Source organism: Aythya marila (genome assembly GCF_965140915.1).
Source record: "Aythya marila genome assembly, chromosome: 8".
NCBI classification, from domain to species: Eukaryota; Metazoa; Chordata; class Aves; order Anseriformes; family Anatidae; genus Aythya; species Aythya marila.
In genome coordinates, this window is record NC_139049.1 from 3,575,460 (window position 1) to 3,594,185 (window position 18,726).

Consider the following 18,726-nt stretch of genomic DNA (forward strand, 5'->3'; position numbering starts at 1 on the left):
ACTAGTTATTGAAACAAACTTGCTAGATGCCTGATCTTATTTTTGTAATGTTCACAGTACTTAGCTTCATTTAGGGTGCCAATACCCATTCCCTTTCTACATCATCGCATCTTCTCTACTAGATGAGATTACAATTGAGTCAACTTGAACACAGATAACCGGGCAAGCTAAATTGTTCTGATCTCTAATATCAGTATATTTAGTTTAGAAGAACACTTTTGAAAATGGCAAAAGGTGTGGAAAACCTAAGTTGTATTAAGAAGTATGTTTCAGTAAAATTTAGATTATATCCTCCTTCCCTAACCACACAAATTTATATTCTATGTCCAAAAAGTCTACATTTAGAAAGCCCAGTGTTTAAAAATCTGAAAATGGCTAGTTAATGCAAGAAAACATTGTCCCTCTGCCACATGTAGTTTATACTTTTTATAGTTTTTATTCATATTTTTTTCCAGTATAAATATTTATCAAGTTTTACCTCTGCTTTTTATTTTTTATTATAGAATGGGACAAATGATACTGATTTTAATCAAACAATTTTTTTTCTAAATGTATACTGAATATTGAAAGTATAATATAATCTCAGCATGCCTGAAATTATGTCAGGGCAGTTTCTATTCATTATAATGTGAGGTGCGTGATGGAAAAGGGGAGTATTTTTTTTTCTCAAGAGGTATGATACAACCTTATTTAATTTTTATGATTCTATCTGTCAAAGCAAATATATTTAGTCAATTTTTTGCTTTTCAGCTGCAGTTAATAGTGAGGAGAAGTTAATGTGATAGCCATCTTAAAAAAAAATATATATATATAAGTAAAGGAGAAAAGGAAGCAGACAGGCAGCAGAGACACGGGGATGGAGCCATTGCAGCACAGTGGAGGAGCAGGCAGTGGTTGCAATATTGCCTTGTCAAGTGAGGACTCTGGGAAATAACAATCAAAAAACTTTTTTGAGCATTTACTAGGCATTCACTAAGAGGATGCAAAGAACTATCACATGCTGCTGGTCACCTCTGAATGCCCCACTGCCTACCCTGGGGAAGGGCTGCCCTGCCTACTCATCAACCACTGGCTTCAAAATGCATTTTTGCTATTACTTGTCCTGAAAGACTTCCTTCCACAGTGATTTACTGCTTGAATCTGTGCTTTCAGGATTTGGTGGTATGCTGAGGCTCCCAGAGGAGCTAACTTTGCTCTTAATAAATTACTAGAAGTAATTGTGATGGCTAAAATCATTAAATAGCTAGAGGATAAAAGAACTGTGAACCACAGTCATCATGGTTCTACACGGACTGAATCTTGTCAAAGTTAATTGCTTTTTGATAGAATTACAAAATGAATGTGCTAAGGCAAAACACTGTGTTACTATATAGGCAAGCACCAGATAGTGTTTTTCATTAACTGTTACTTTGAAACTTAATAAAAAATGGTTTGGTTATAAACACTGTTGTGTACATGTATATGGCTGATAAAGGACCAAAAAGGGTGAGGATGAGCAACAGAAAGGTGAGGCCCCACATGGGAGACTGAAATAATTACTTTAAAAAATAAAAAATAAGTCTGTCCATTAATGATTCATGCATGAAAGGCCTAAGTTATATGGGCTAAGTTAAAGGGCTAAGTTATATGGGCTGAAGGTTGGAATGAGTATTTTGACTAGCTTGGTAGACAACAGTTACTTGGTATCAACTGAATACTATGATATCTCTAGAGAATTAGTTATTTAAAGATGGTAAAACAGATATAACAAGGAACGGTGAGATGTAAAAATCAGACATCGCAGAGATTTATTAACAGACAATGTTGTCTTTGCAAAAGTATTACTATTCAATTTCTGAACAGTAATTTGTTGTTTTCTTCTTTTCTAGTTGCCAATATTGGCATCTTCTGTTGTTAGCCTTTATTTTCTTGAACTTACTGATGTCTTCAAGCCAGTTCACTCGGGATTTAATTGCTATGACAAGAGTCTGAGTATGCCATACATTGAACCTACACAAGAGGCTGTTCCCTTTTTGATGTTGCTTAGTCTGGTTTTTGCTGGACCATCAATTACGGTAAGTTCGAAGTGACACTGTTACTTATTAAAGATTTTGAACAGTTTCAGTTGACATAAAGAAAATAGCTCCTTTGGCTTCGGTGTGGCAGTGGAGTATCTTCCAGACTAGTTACATTAGGATTTTAAATTAAATTGTATTCTTCCATAGCAGGAGACACACACTCCTTAAAACATTCCCTGTAGCACTTCATCTACTCACTTTGTACTGATTGTGGGTATTAATGTTAAGAAACAGCGTCAGCAGTTGGGCGAGAATAGTTTGAATTGTTCTGTTATGCTATACAAATATTTTAACCTTTTACAAATGGGTTGCCTTCATACTCTGAGATAAACCAAAAATTCAAGATTCTGTTGAAAATGGAAGCCCTTAATTTACAGCACTGAACATGCCACTTTTGTTAGAACTAACTATGTTCAGTAAGAAGGTGTATCAGCCTTGTCAATGAAATCAATTACACTTTCCCAAACAGCACCGGGACTCCTCTAAACTGCAACTTAGTCATTAAGAGCAGGTAGACTGGTTTAGTGGCCCATCCAAAGGGAGAAGATGATTTCAGCAGAACAGAAGCTTCTTGTCAGAATATGAGCAATTTGGCCAATTGTGCAAGACTGCACTTGTCTGATGCAGGTAAGTATTGTCCCTGCTGGAATTGGTGCATCAAATTAAAAAGAAATCTAAAGACCAGAGGATATTCACGGTGTCTGATTTTTGGCACCTCAGATGGGAGATATTCTCACACCACTCCGCTCGGGTAAATTGAAACAGAAAGTCCAGCTGAGTCAACCTTCTGAAAGGGTCTCCTCTCTCCTCTGACAGCAATGACTGGGTGCATTGGTTAGGCACGTCTGCAGCACCAGCTGCAAATGTATGCCAGTTCACTGAATTACCTTAAATTCAGCCAGTTTGTTCCTTTTATAATCCTAGCCATTTTACAATCAGAAAATCTATAAAACATGGTCACAATCACAAATCTATAAAACATAAAAGCATCAAGTGCTGTTCCTTTGCTTGATAGGATTTTTTTTTTTTTTAAACTGAACTCAACTGTGTGTGGTTTTGGTTGCTTTAGAAACCATTTTGAAGGATTTTGCATAGCCATCAGTCTAATAATACTTATTTAGCAAGTAGAAGCTATCTTGGTGTTCTTTGTGCAGCCAATTGCAGGAAAAAAAAAAAAAAAAAAAAGATGCAAAAGATAAAAAGAAAACTTGTTGATATTGTACTTTGGCTAGGTTTTCTGCATTTAAACAGTGTTCCTGATAACAAGAAAGTGGACTTTTGTGAAACAGCTGTAGAAGGAATCTATGTAGGCTCACTTCGGGCACAGTAGGCTGAAGTGGTAAAAGCCAAATTTTTTCTTCAGAGAGAGTTTATGTCAAGCCTGGAAAATGCCAGATGCCTTCAGCAGAGATGAAAGATGCCCATTTCATTACAGAGTGCTTATGAAGGTCTTTGATTCAGTACAGTTAAATTATTTCAGCATTGCAATAGGAAATGTTATTCTTCCTTGAATCATTCTCCTACCTGCATTACAGACACAACTAACCAAAACCATGCCATGAGAGAAACTCAGATGTTTAAGCAAGCCTATCAAACATTACATTGGTAAAGAAGGTAAATCGCAACGCTTGTAAGTGCAACTGCTTAAAAGCTGCAAACCTTAGGAAGGTTTACTTCACATGGATGTGTGAGCATTAATATGATTCTTATATTAGGTTGGGAACGGGCCCAGATAGTGTAAAATATACAAAGTGCTTTAATAAAAGGCACTGAAGATGATGTATTGCATCAGCTATTCAGTAGCACTTCTATCCTAGAAAAACATTTAAAAAATTAAATTCTTCTTTTATTTTCCATGCAAAAAGATTACACTTGTTCAATTGTCATCTTGCAGAATTTAGCATTATATGATTTAGTTTTCGTTAATAATTCAAAGAATAACACACTTTATAAACCTGTAAAATATAGAAAAGAAAGCATGAAGCTATGTGAGAAATTAAGAATTTCCAGTAACATAGCGTATGCAAGCCTCAGACTGAATTTCAGGTACTTAGGGAAGTATGAAACAGAAGGTCATGAAAGCTCAGTCAAAAACAGGTGCAACTAGGCCACATCTCTAAATCTTACCAAATAATGTAAATAAGAAAGAAAAGGGGCAGATGAGCAAATTCCAACCTCAGTCCCTCCTTAAAGCATCATATAAATACTGGAGTAGGACTTAGCTTCTTTCTGCATTATTTTTAACTGTTTGCGTACTTTTTTTTTTTTTCCCAAACCTGTAGTGTATTTTAAATCCGTTCACTTTACAGTAGTTATTTTTACAGCAAATCTAGCATTTTAAATTTATTTTCCCAAGACATTATTACTGAAGCATTTTGTGGGTTTGGGACTTTATTTATTCATTTGTGCTTATTGTTGGAGGTTTGTTTTTTTTTGTTGTTGTTAATTGGTTGGGTTTTGTTCATTACCAATGAGCAGAAACTGCTTTTCACCAGGACTGTTCTGTAGCCTTGAAGTACTACAGAAAACTACAGGTTATTGGCATATGTCTTATGGCTCGTGGCGCATGTGAAATTTTCTATACATGAAGCACAGGAGACTTCAGTATAGAGCAACTGGAGTTGTATGAAATTAACAGCATGGATATTTTCTGTGCAGAATATAGATATACCTGACTTGCAAGGTGACTTCCATTTTCTTCAGTGAGCTCTGATTCTGATCCTGTGATATATTTTCTCTCTACTTATTCATTCAGAAATTATAGGACTAGTTATTTAATCATATAAGTATAGGTCCAAACCCGTAGCACTACTGACATAGAAGGTGCTTAAAGGTAACAAAGTGCTTTCTAAAAGAGATCACCAGGGAATTAGATTACATCAATTTGGGAAATCAATTAGCAAGGAGAGAAATTCACTGTTGGCAGTGTCAGTCCTACTGCCTGCTTTACTGTAGTAGCTTGTTTCCTTGAAAATACCAGCCTCTGAATTTTCCTTGTCATACGCCTTGCTATTTCTCTGTTTTGTCCTCTATAACAGGAGCTATTACATCTCTCTGATGTTTTTCCCTGCACCAGGCATTCTGTAGAACTTAGCGAAAAACTATTTAAGTTTCCGTTTTTCAAGTTTAAAAAACTATTGATTTCTCCTGAAAAAGTTCCAGATGTAAAATGAACAAGAAGAGACAGATAATAGTGATGATGGTTCTCATCCAATGAAAATCCCTTAAATATCTGTTATCACTGACATTTCCATGCAGTGAGATAACTTTAACTACTTCAATTTTCTGGCAAAGAAGAAATGAAACCAATTAATATTAAATCGTTAGCTAAAAATTATTAGACTAAGCTTATCCATTGCACCTCCCTTCTACCAAAGTGAGAGATCTTAGTGTGCACAAACGTCACTGATAATTATGACACTTTCTTCTTAATTCAGATGCTTTAGCATCTCATTGCACAGTGAGCTTTGTGCATTTCGTACGTTACTTTTCATCTGCTGATAGACAAGGTGAATCTCCTCTTAGTGGTGAGAACTGCCCCATTCATTTCAATATTTCAACACAGACTTTTTCTGAATTCTAACAAGCCCTGTACAGATTTCCATGTTATTGCACAACATAACAGGAAAAACAATAAAACCTGAGACTGCAAATGTATAAATGGATCTGAATTTTCCAGCAAGTAACACCGTGTTTGTGTTTATATTATTCTCCTTATTTTTGTTCTAACTTGCTGTCTGCGGCTTAGGTCATGATGTCTTTTGCTCAGTGTGTTCAAAGGACCATAAGGACAGAACTTTTTATACTGCTGTGGATCTGATTAAAATCCATGCCAAATTAAACAATTATGGAAGGGCAGGCTGCCACGTAATTAGAAGCTGCTAGCAACTGCTAGGCATGAGGCCAAGACTGAGGGCTAAACCCACCTCAGGAGCACTAAGATATTGCTGTGGCTCTGGATCATTTGAAAGGCGAGAATTTCTGATTACTACATTTTTATTGTAGATTATCTAATTTCACCTGTGGATCAAGGCTCCTGTCCCACTGAGCACTGTATACACATGTAATAGAAAAGATCTCCTTTCAATACTTTTGGACACTTGCATTTAGTTTCAATGCCACCTTCTTTCCTGCCCTCACTCAGACTAAGTTGTTACTGAATGTTTATGTATTGATACACACCTTTTCAAGAGACATACGTGAGAGTGTAAGACATTGCTTGTGTCATAGATATATTTCAACCCTTTAAATTCTATCAGTGTCTTCTGAGTAATTGCTACATTTAACTTAACTGCTCCTTTGTTGTTGCAGATAATGGTAGGAGAAGGAATTCTCTACTGTTGCCTGTCCAAAAGAAGAAATGGGATTGGAACAGAGGCCAATATTAATGCAGGAGGATGCAACTTCAATTCCTTTCTTAGAAGAGCTGTGAGATTTGTTGGTGGGTTTCAAATGTTACTTACAAAGAAGAGTCTTCTATGTACATTCAATTTTTACCATGAAGATTTCCTTCTCTGAAACAGCGTTTCAGAACAGTGCAGGGCTGACACTGGCATATGTCTTTTTCTGCCAGAAAATGCGAGAAGAAACTGTCAAATGGAGCAACAGAGCAGCTCCACACTCAGCAGTGCAGCATCTACACTCTGTTTTTCCCTTCCTCTCCCAGTCTATTGTCAGTCTCTCTAAAAGAATAATTTGTTTTTCCTCCTCTGCCCACCTTGAGCTGGCTTCCTTTTAATGGTTTCTGCATACAGTTTCCCCTGCCTGTCTTCACTGTATCAGAAGTATTCAGCTCAGCTGATACTGTATTCAGCATGACAGTAAAAACTTGTCAGAAACTGTCAGTGGATTTGACATTGTTTTTCTGGTATGTCTTTATCTACCTCTTGAAAAAGGGATACAATCTGGAACATAATGATAAAGAGGGACATGATGAATTATTTTACTTTGTTATTTACTAAATCTGAGCTTGAAAGGGTGGCTTAACTTTGCTCCTCTCTTAGAGTTAATTCCTCTAGCAATGAGTGGCAAAGAGAAAGGTTTTCTCTCTTCCAGAATTCTTTCATTAGAAAGGGCAGCATTGGCAAAGATAAGCTGCAGGACAGCAGAGTGAAAAGTTGATAAAAAGATTATACATTAGGTTTCTATAGGTTGGCAAGCAGGGAGGCAATAACAGGAGAGGTTATATATATATATACACACACACATATATATATGTATCTGACCAATAAAGCATATCCTGTTAAGAACAGCAGTGAGGAAGTGAGCAGAGAGGGGTGTAGATTGCAGCATCGAGGAGAACTGTAAAGTTACCCCATGCTGTCCATTTCTCCTCCTGTATGGCATCCTGTTCCATCACCAAACGACAAACTCAAAGATGCATGAATTTTACTCTTGATTCATACCCTGAATTTGCAGTTTGTTTCATACTGTCATTATGAAACAATTCCTTTAGCATTCTTTCTGTTATAAGATGAAAAAAAATATATACATGTATATATATTTTTTAATAAACACAAGTAGGGAATTAGAGGTAAATCCTTAGAGAAAAAGCAGTTGAAAATGCTCAGTAAAAAAAAAATCACATTAACTGCGTTGTGAATTTGGTATTAACCAGACAGGAATATTGATTGTTGGGAAAGAAAAAAAAAAAAAAAAAAAAAAAAAAAAGACCTAAATACTAAATATTTGTGTTTGTGACAAGGATTTGGTACTCAAGAAATGTAAGAGGTATGCTGGTAAGCCAAAGTTATTGCCAGCTGATGAGAACCTGGTAGTCAGAAGAGAACAAGTCTTCAGAACAATAATCTAATGGGAAACTGTGTTATTAAAAATGTGTTCCAGTGGGCAAGTCCCAGGACTGAATGAGCACATATGCTATCCTCAAATAGGTGGTTGTCCTTAAGTCAGCTGGAAGAATTGCTTTCCAAATAGAAGCAGGTCCAGTGTAGTTTACTTTAATGCAAAGATGTTGAAGGACATCCAGTCATCAAAACTAAATGTTAAGTATTAATAGGAAGAAAACAAGCATAAATAATTTAATTTTTATATTAAAGAAATCAACTCTGCAATAACATTCCACTTTAAAAAATGTTATTTCTCAGGTAAATTCTCACAAGCCCAATGGCATAAGCCACCAGAATTCAGTTGAATGTATTTGTCACAATGAGTTAGTTTAAATACAATAAAGTTAACAAGCTCTATTGCTTTCTTTCCTAGGTGTTCATGTGTTTGGTCTTTGTTCCACTGCTCTTGTTACTGATATTATACAGCTATCAACAGGATATCAGGCACCATATTTCCTGACTGTTTGCAAGCCTAACTACACATCCCTAAATGTTTCCTGCTCAGAGAATTCATATGTTGTGGAAGATATTTGCTCAGGAGCTGATACTAATATTATCAATGCCGGCAGGTTGGTTCTGTTCTTCATTGTGTACATTACTAAGTATTTGTTTTATTTCTTTTTTAATTTTCTCTCCCAGTTTCAAATATTTTTTTTTCTAGGTAAAGCCTGTGTGAGTTCTGGTAATATTTTTATAATAAAGCTGAGAGCATACCTGTCTTTCTAGTGATGTTTAATTTTCTTTATACAGATATTAGGCCAGCAGTGGGCTTTAGAAGTCTTTGTCAGATTTCAGAAGCACAGTTAGTAGTACTTAATTTTTTTCCCTCCTTCAAAGGAGACAATTTCCTATACAATTATAATACTTGTAGCTTCTACTGCTTTTCCCAGTGGCATCTGAGTAAGTTCTCCATATCAGGAGAGGGAAGGAGCCACCCAACTACCTTATTTGAGACTTCTGTGTATTGTTATCTACAAACTTGACATTTTGATCTTAGTTGGTGAGGTTTGATTTTCTCATTTGTTAGAGTTTATTTGTTTTCCATTGACTCTCATTGACTAAATTTTTCATTTTGACAGCCACTGAAACAATTCTTTTCATTAGAGAAAAGTCCACAGCAATGCAAACCTGTGTGCTCCCAAACACATGGCTTTTTTTTCATGGTATTTCTAGCTGGTTGTTTATCCTCCCTGGCCATTTAGTCTTTAGCCTCCCTACTTAGTTAGCCAGGATATAAATTAATATTCCTAATATCAGGGTTTGGAAATTGCATATCAGTCAAGCTGAAATATAACCCAGATTATGCATTTTACTTTAAATAAGCCAGATGTGATAAAAGTGATAACTCAATTACTGATGACAGTTAACAGACTTAAACAAGGAATTCGGAGGTATAAGTGGTACTGTACCAACACATTTGCTACTCATTAGTTCAAGGACTTCATTATTATGTATCCTAAGTATATGCTCTACACTACTGAGAAAACATGAAGCTCTTCACTGGATACAATATCAGTCCTTATTATCTTTTCCACACAAGGTTAAGCTTTCTTACTTGGTAGTCATTTGTGTAGCATTCCCTTAATTTTTTTGCAGTCCTTCAAAATTTTTCTTTTTTATATTTCCTGATCTCCAAAAAGATTACAGCAGAATTATAGAATGCCTGAAATTACTAAAATTTCTGTCTCTGACTGAGCTGTATAATTTCCTCGTGTACCTGATTAGCAGGCACGAAGCTGTGTTCTTCTCACATCCACTTCACCAAAGCTTTAAGCTTTAAACTCTTTTCTTTTTCTCTATGTAGCCACAGATGCTAGCTTCTGTTTTAACTTCATGCCTTATAGCATTGCATTTTTGTTACATGGATATTACTAAAACGTTTTCTCTGTATCACCAAGGCACCTTTCCCTCAGTTTATTTTGCTTTCCTTTGATATCAGCAGTTGACACACTTGAGAATTGTGAAATTATTCACTTTGTAAAGTACCTTCCAGCAAATCTCATAATCTATCTCCTTTCACTGAGACAAACCAATTTCACTGATGTTTAAAGATCCTCAATTATTTATTTGGTCTAATATACTTTTTGTTGGCAGAGATTCATAATTGCCATTTTTTTCAACTTATATATGTGGACATGATCCAGAACTGGCATGAAGGACTGTAGCTTCATTTGGCGAAAATAATTTTGGTAGAAGGCATAACCAAAATGACTATATCAGCCTTCACCTGCCTCTCTTCCAATAACCATCTGCTCTTACTGGATACTGCCACTGAAAATGATCTTTGCAAGCAGTCTTGCACCTACACGGTGTCCCAGTGAAATGGTGCAGCTTCACATGTGAACAGGCAGAAAAATTCTCACAACTGCTCACATTCATTTAATTATCATCTCAAATATGATGTCCTCAATTGATGATCTGTGGCCATTCCAAAGACTTGGATTACTTGTAAGTTTAAATATCACCATTCAAAAAAAAAAAAAAAAAGTGAAATCAGTTGCAAGAAATTTAGAAGTCAGTATTTGTGTTTTCTTATTTTTTAGGAAGATGACTATATACTGATATGTCAATTTTATTGTTATCATAAAGGACATATTTGGTGAATTGCAATTATCTGGCACCACCCTAAGTTTCTCCTTAATTAAATTTTATTGTCTTTTTCCTTTATTAAATCCTTGCTTTCTTATGTCTGTCCCAGCTTTACCAAAGTGATCAGCACTTGCTACTGGTTCAATCTTTAGCCATCTATGATGGGAATTACAGTATAACTTCTCCATCCCAGGAGGTTAATTTGCCTTCAGCAATTTCAGCTTGTAGGGGACTTGTTCTTATAAGATTGATAATGACCTTCATTTTTTAATTTGTATATCCCAGAAATTTTGACTCTGGACTCCCTTGTGAATTAATTTTCTGCAACATCCCTGAATATCCAGTAGTTTTCTTTATCCATCTTTTCCCCTGTTTATCTTCAAAGAATCTTTTCAATCATTTCTATTCAGATCTCCAGTGAGTTCTCTATCCTCTGTCATTTCTGATGTTCTTACTCAGTATGACTCTTTCTCATCATTGTTCCCCCTCCACATATTCCTCATGCATGAACATTAAGAGTGATACAGTCTTCTGAGCTCAGGGCATGTTTTCTTTGAGACCTTTGTTCACCTTTTCAATACAGAGCCATACAAAAAAGCTACATATTTTTAGTTTGAATTGTTTTCATTTTGGATTAACAGATAGCAGAGAAGAACAAAAGCTGTGTCACCATTAGAGAGTATACAGAATGCCTATGCTGTGCTAGCCCTGAAAGCATATGAATAGAAAGTAGAACAAGGAGAAAATTGACTGTAGCATAGTGACAGACCACAGAAAAGCCATTAAATTCAGGTTAAGTTCTGAGTGGTTCACAGAATAAAATCTACACATTAGCTGCACACAGACTGTAAGTAGATGTATGCTTATACTTAAACACACACAGGGTAAAGAAGTTGATTAGACATTATAAACACCTGTGCTTTTTTTTTTCCCCATGTATTTATCCTTCTGTGCTCCTTTGAATGGGGGCTACTAACTGAGAAAGGTTTGCTCAGGAGAAAAAAAAAGGGGGGGGGGGAGGATTAGGTCTGTGTTTAGAAATGAAAAAGGAATCATGCTGATTTCATCTCGGCCAGAGTCAAGGATATGCAGGGGCCATGAGCTCAAATGCAGGTCAGCAGTGCAGCATTCATGCTGAACTACATTAACACATTTTGTTACCAATAAATTATTTAGAGCAGATAAAGCAAAATGAATATGAAATATATTTAGAAATTAGACTGCTGCTTTGCAGAAAATTTCTAAAGGAAAAGGACTATATTTCAGTCTGCTATTTTAAACTAGCTAACTGAGATGCTGCTGGGAAAATTGATGTAGGAACATGGAGCCCAACTCAGTTGGCAAAACCCTCCTTGAAAGACTGTTCAAGCATTTATCCAAAGCTGAGCTTTCTATTTCAACCTATCTCAGGTGAAAGTGGCTACTGCAGCTGCAGGGTAGACATAGCCTTCTTCATCAAGACATCCAGCACATTACATGTCCATGCTGTTTAAGGAGATAAACATACAGTGTAAACTGATATATATCTGATATATATAACTGATATATATCTGATATACTTACTTCTAGAGCTCAGTTATAGAAGGTTTTTTTTAGGGCTTCCACAAGCCATGGACAACATAGAACAGGTATTATTGAATCTACCACCAGCTAAGTTTTCCCCTATACTGTGTAAAATCTCTCCTTCACCATCCCATCACTGTTCTTTTGTCACTTGTAGAGTATTGAAATGGGTGTGTAAGAAGCATAAAATGTTCCAGTGTTAGAGGGCCTAATGTGTAGCTGCTAAGTATTTTATTTAATTTTTTTTTAGTCAAAGAAGTAGAAGCTCTCAGTTTTAATTTCCATATCTAATGTAGTTCCTGACTCAAGAGCCAGTCCAGATTACTCAACACTTCCCATGGTCTTCAAAGAGAACAGAAGGCCCTCAGCAATTTCAAGAATAGACCCTGATTTTCACTACTGTCTCGCAGTTTGGATGTATTTTCATTTACCCTCTTGTTCTAGGCTTCAGGAAGGGGCCTGCTAAACCTTAAAATGCCCTTTCCATGTACTTTATTCGTAGCAGGTTATAGGAGCATGTTCTTCACTCCCAGAATTCCATTTGTTCCTAGCATGTTATAAAGTGTTGATATTTTTAAAATAAGTCTAGAGACAGCAAATAAAGATACAATTACCTCTTTGAGAAGAATGTCTCTCTATCATGGCTCCATTATCATGGGAACATAATGGGGCATAAAGATGATGAATTCTGCTGCTGAAGTTAAGGCCTGATTATCTAAGTTGTATATATAACTGATATGTCCTTACAATGAAAAAAATCCAAGTGAAACCAGTGAGAATAATCTTAAAATCCAGGATCATATATTGAATAAGATGTATAATTAGATACATACAGAAAAGCTATTACGACTTTTTTTAATAGAAATTAATGTATAGAAATTTCTCTCTTAAAAATCAAGCATCCAGTCTTTAGCTCATTCACACTCTTAGTACATGCACTTTTTTTCGTGCACAAAAATAATTTCATGCTAAATATTTGCTTCTAAACAAAGGCATTTCATTAACATTGGTGCTTTCTCCGGATTATAGAGACGAAATTTAGAAATTAAATGCTAATGATTGATCACATGGTGCTTAGACGGTGTAAACTGAAAGTGACTGTAGCAAACAGTGTATTTTTTTCAAGTGAATGCTAGCACACACAGTATATTTGAACTTAGAAATATAATTTGAGTGTCCTTCCTTGGCAGAAAATCATTCCCGTCTCAACATGCCACCTTGGCAGCTTTTGCAGCAGTGTATATTTCGGTGAGTAATCAACTCTATTTATTTTCATTTATATAAGACAAAAGTTAGAATGCCATTTGCTGTCCATTTTACAGTGAAGTGTTGCCTGGGTATTCTGAGTGGGTACAAGTTTTTGTTGTGTCAATTCAAAAGCAAAATGAAATTATTAACAGCTAAAATAAAAGCTGTTCTATTAGGAATACAGAAAAGATGCAACTTCAAACTTTTTAAAGAAGCAACATTATCCATTGTGGTGGAGTGTAATATAAATATAAATAATCAAAGTAATATAAATATATATTTAATGCCTCAAGTTATTCATGTATAAAATGCAGTGCTTATCTGTCTTATAGGGTGATAATTTAACTTACCATTCACATGTGTTATATATTTTGCCTTTCCTTTGCTGCTGTCTTCACACAATTCACTGTTTTTAAACTTTAGGCATTAAGGTACAAACATTTATGTGATCTAGTTTCACTTGACCTCCATAGAATTGCATCATGGATGAACTGGCACAACCACTCTCAGAGGCCTCAAAGGTGCTACTGCAAAGCAAGTGAATAAAAGCCATCGGTAACTAGCAGGAAATAATAGGACATGCTTCAGTGATGATTTCCCACATGTGCCTAATGACATTTCTTCATTATGGGGGCCAATATTTGTATGTTAACATTTATTTGAAGTTAAAAAAAATAATGTAATTTTCCATCATTCATGCTATAAAAATCTGAAGGAAAAAAAAAAAAGCAACAATAGCAACCAGTTAATCAAACTAGCAATAGAATTCTGCATGTACCGAGAGCTTGCCAGTATTTATTCAGCCCAGAAAAAGAGCAAAATTTGCAATAGTACCGATGAACAACTTCCACTAAATTTTTTTGACCTCCCTGACATCATGGCCCCCAGTTGAGAAATGGCTCTCTAAAGCATCTGGTGGTGGCTTTTGTTAGAACAGGTTATTGCTTTCATCTGGCATGACATCTGGCTTCTGTATTTCAGACATGGTGATTGCTTAGTCACATTTACAGAACACTTAGGCTCTGACTGTGAACATTATTTAGGCATAAAATCTTTATCCTAATTAACATCAATAAGCAACATTGCCTATGTTTTCAGAAATCCATTCCTTGTGATTTCATATCTTTCTACAGTAATTGAGCAGATTTTAAGAAGGCTGCTAAATAAAATTAGTTAAACTAATTACTTGCAACAGTACTGTATAACACTGATTTATGTGTGAAAGAAATACTGAATGCTAGAAATTCATACCTTCTCGGGTAAATGTAAGTTTCTTTAACCACTTGTTAATCTCTTTCTTTTTTTAAGATGTACTTCAATTCTACGTTAACAGATTCCTCAAAACTTCTGAAACCACTCTTGGTCTTTGCTTTTATCATCTGTGGAATTATATGTGGTCTGACTCGTATCACCCAGTATAAGAATCATCCAGTTGATGTTTATTGTGGCTTTCTCATAGGAGGAGGAATTGCTCTCTATTTGGTAAATATAACATAGATGTAGTTATGTATTAGAAAATAAAATTGATAAGTCTGTAATAAAAGTATTGGTATTTTTAATAAAAATATTTTGTCAGGGTTACATGCCATAATGAAGAATACAGTCCAAATGTGTTGAAGGTGGTGATGTTAGGGGTAATCTCTTCTAAAAATAAACAGGAAAAAGCAAATATATATTTCAGTTTGAAATGCCATTAAGAATGCACAAAGTGGTATATAATAGTCTAGCATTGTATGCAGAAACAGCTCTAACATAATGCACTTTATTGAAGATACTCATCTTTTCTACTCCACTCTTACAGGCATAAGACAAGAAAAAATATTAAACATTATTTGTTGCCAGTATGAGTTTACACTGCCACCATTAGCTTTATAGTCTCAAAATTAGTTTAATTAGTATACAGCAACTCAACTGAGTGAATTGCCAAACCAGCAGGAAATCAAAGGTACTATTACACCCCTGTGGTCCTTTGGAGCTCTTGGGGAGGTTATGAAGGAGATGTAGGATGCCCATGCCTATGCTCTTCGTCTGCACTGGGTTGAAACAGATGGAGCGCATTGGAAGGGTGCTGTAAAGGAAAGTGTAAGATAGGCCTGTTTGTATCTGCCAGTAGGAAGCTTATACAGCTTTTGCTTCCTGCTCTCAATACATCTCCAGCATGACTGTTGCTGCTCTAGCTGCTCAGCACAGTGTCATTCAAGATGCCTGTAAGCAATCAGGAACTTCTGCTGACAATGTGGTGGTGAACAGAACAGTTTTAACAACCAGTGGGATGGTTTTTGACCCCTCAATGTCAGTGATGAATTTGAGTATAATACTAAAATAAGTTCATAACTTGTCCCCCATTTTTTCTGTGATGTAATAGTCTAAGGCATGTGCAGATGGTCTACAAAGGTGACCAGAAGAAAAATGGCTTTCACAGAGGCAACAGTGACAGCAACCAGGGTAGATAATAAAAACTTAATGAGCTACTAAAGTCAGTTCCTACAACTGCATTGTGAGAAGAAAGGCACTATGTTGAGAATATTATTTCAAATGATTAAGCTGTTGTAGACTCTCATAAATGGAGCTGTTGTTTTCGTGTTCAAAATCCACAAACAAGTGTGGTCTTTGTTAGGTCTTCCCCATAAACCATGGCATGACAACATACATCAGAGAGGTGCATTGTCCTGGAAACCCAGTAGTCAGTAAATCTACCCTTAAAACTACACACCAAAAAACGGAAAGGGAGGGAAAATATTGTGAAACTACAAATAACTCTGAAAAGAACAAGTAACCTAAGTGATTGAGTGAGGCATTTGAGCCTTTCATACAATATTCTCTCAGTGGAATCTTTTTAAAATGACAGCATTTTACAATGAGTCTGCTGAGTAAAAAATGTTGTATAACTAAATCTTGTTACAGTTCTGCACAGCTTGGAAAGCAATTGATTCAAAGCTGATAAATTGTTCTATCATGTAGCTATTGTATTACATGGTTATTATGCAGTAGAAAGGGCAGAATCATGGAACAACTTGAGCTGGAACAAGATTCAGTAAATCAGAGCAGACAGTAGTGTAGTTGTTAAATAGCTTCGCCCAGAAAACTGCGAACATTAATTTTCCTAGTTTCAAAACAAAACATGCTTTGTTTAACTGTATCTGTTGTTTTATAAAATGAGGAACACTGAAGAAGGCTAGATCTTTTCCCTAACAATTCATTGCCATGAAATAAATAGTTATAAATAAATAAATAACAAGTGTCCTTTTTATCCTACTGAAACAGCTACGTACCAGATTGAGGACAGAATTTGGCATAAAGATAAGGATAGGCTCATTAGCAAAGGTAACATACCCTTGCCAGTTAAACTGGACTAATTCTATCACTCAATATTTAAAGGCAGAAGAATATAATTAAAATACCTAAAAATGTCTCCTTTTTCAATAACTAGTTGTTCATGCTTCTGTTCAAATATCAGGGCCTGTATGCGGTGGGAAACTTCTTGCCAAGTGACGAGAATGTGTATCACCAGAATTTTCACAGAGAACCCCTGAGGTCTTTGACAGACCTCAGTCAAGATGCCAACAGAATCCTGCCAGGTAAAAATGGAAGCAGCACTGATGGCATCACCTCTCACCGTTCGGAAAGTATCCTGAACAGAAACCACAGAGATACTGGGTCTCTGACTAACATCAAGAGAGCAAATGCTGATGTAGAAATCATAACACCACGAAGCCCAATGGGAAAGGAAAACATGGTTACTTTCAGTAACACTTTGCCAAGAGTCAACACGCCATCCTTGGAAGATCCAGCAAGACGAAATGCAACAATTCATGCATCAATGGATTCTGCCCGCTCTAAACAGCTGCTTTCCCAGTGGAAGAATAAGAATGAAAGCCGAAAGTTGTCACTGCAAGTAATAGAGACTGAATCTGGCCAGTCACCACCAAGATCTATTGAAATGAGGTCAAGCTCAGAGCCTTCCAGAGTGGGTGTAAATGGTGATCATCATGGCCCAAGTAGCCAATACCTGAAAATTCAACCTGGCAGTGTACCAGGTTGTAACAACTCAGGTCTTTCTGGTGGGCCAAGGGTCTCTATTCAGTCACGTCCTGGCTCTTCCCAGTTAGTGCATATTCCTGAAGAGACTCAGGAAAATGTGAATACGTCTCCCAAAACTAGTTCAGCTAGAGCTAAGTGGCTGAAAGCTGCTGAGAAGAGTGTTGCATGTAGAAGCAACAGCCAGCCAAGAATCATGCAAGTAATAGCCATGTCTAAGCAGCAAGGAGTGCTTCAAGGCAGTCCAAAGGGTTCGGAGGGAAGCACAGTCACTTGTACAGGAGCCATTAGATACAAAACCTTGACAGACCACGAGCCAAGCAGCATTGTCAGAGTCGAGGCCCATCCAGAAAATAACAGACCTGTAATTCAGATGCCATCAGAAGGTGAAGGAAGTGGGTCATGGAAATGGAAAGGTCCTGAAAAAGTCACCCTTCGTCAGACATATGAGCTAAATGATCTCAACAGAGACTCTGAGAGCTGTGACTCCTTAAAAGACAGTTATGGGTCAGGTGACAGGAAAAGGAGCAACATAGATAACACTGAGCATCACCATCATGGAATCACTACAATAAGAGTCACACCTGTGGAGGGAAGTGAGATTGGCTCAGAGACCCTGTCCATTTCTTCTAGCCGGGACTCAACACTTAGAAGAAAAGGTAACATAATTTTAATCCCTGAACGAGGGAGCAGTCCAGAGAACACCAGAAACATCTTCTATAAAGGCACATCCCCCACACGAGCATACAAAGAATGAGAGGAGACATATCAGCTGGTCCGTACCACCACAAAGGAAACACATCCTCACACAGGTTCTGCTCTGCTTAGAGTTGATATTTACCTTTGATGTGCCAAATTATTGACCAGCAGCCCAACTGTCGTTGAACACTGCTGATTTGCAATGTGCATGAGCCTGTGGAAATCACATGGTGGGGGGAAAAGCACAATGCCAGAACCTAACTAATGTGAAACATTTTCATGCAACTTGTTTCTTCAGACTCAAAACATTTATCTGAGGGTGATGTCAATCAAAAAATAGTCTTGAACACAGACACTTTATTTCCTGAATGTGCCAACTTTTTATTTTATTTATATTTGTGTCCAAAATCAACTGAATTTTTCATAGCAAATGCTGTATGTGTGGTATATATTCACCTTTGCAGAATTTGCACCACATCTTTAATACAGGATGGTGCTGATAACTTTACATGTTTTGAAAATTTGCATACTTATTAGACTCTACAAACACATGGCATATTGATGTGCAGTTACTTTAAAATAATATTGCTAATACTATGATGATGCTGGCTGCATTCATTTAGCATAAGAAATATTTACAGCTTTGTTATAGTGGATCTGTCACATTCAAAGATTGCAAAGATTTT

At 36.4% G+C, this 18,726-nt stretch overlaps 1 protein-coding gene across 1 annotated transcript in view; it reads left to right on the forward strand.

Annotated features, from left to right (window-relative positions):
* Positions 1 to 18,098, forward strand: part of PLPPR4 (phospholipid phosphatase related 4) — a gene marked incomplete at both ends in the record, with an annotated part of 29,197 nt that extends 11,099 nt beyond the window's left edge. Inside the window, 6 exons of the mRNA XM_082765594.1 lie at positions 1,869 to 2,054; positions 6,369 to 6,498; positions 8,277 to 8,472; positions 13,246 to 13,303; positions 14,612 to 14,785; positions 16,761 to 18,098. Coding sequence (XP_082621720.1) covers positions 1,869 to 2,054; positions 6,369 to 6,498; positions 8,277 to 8,472; positions 13,246 to 13,303; positions 14,612 to 14,785; positions 16,761 to 18,098 — 2,082 coding nt within the window. The remainder of the gene's footprint in view (positions 1 to 1,868; positions 2,055 to 6,368; positions 6,499 to 8,276; positions 8,473 to 13,245; positions 13,304 to 14,611; positions 14,786 to 16,760) is intronic.
* Between the last annotated feature and the right edge of the window lie 628 nt (positions 18,099 to 18,726).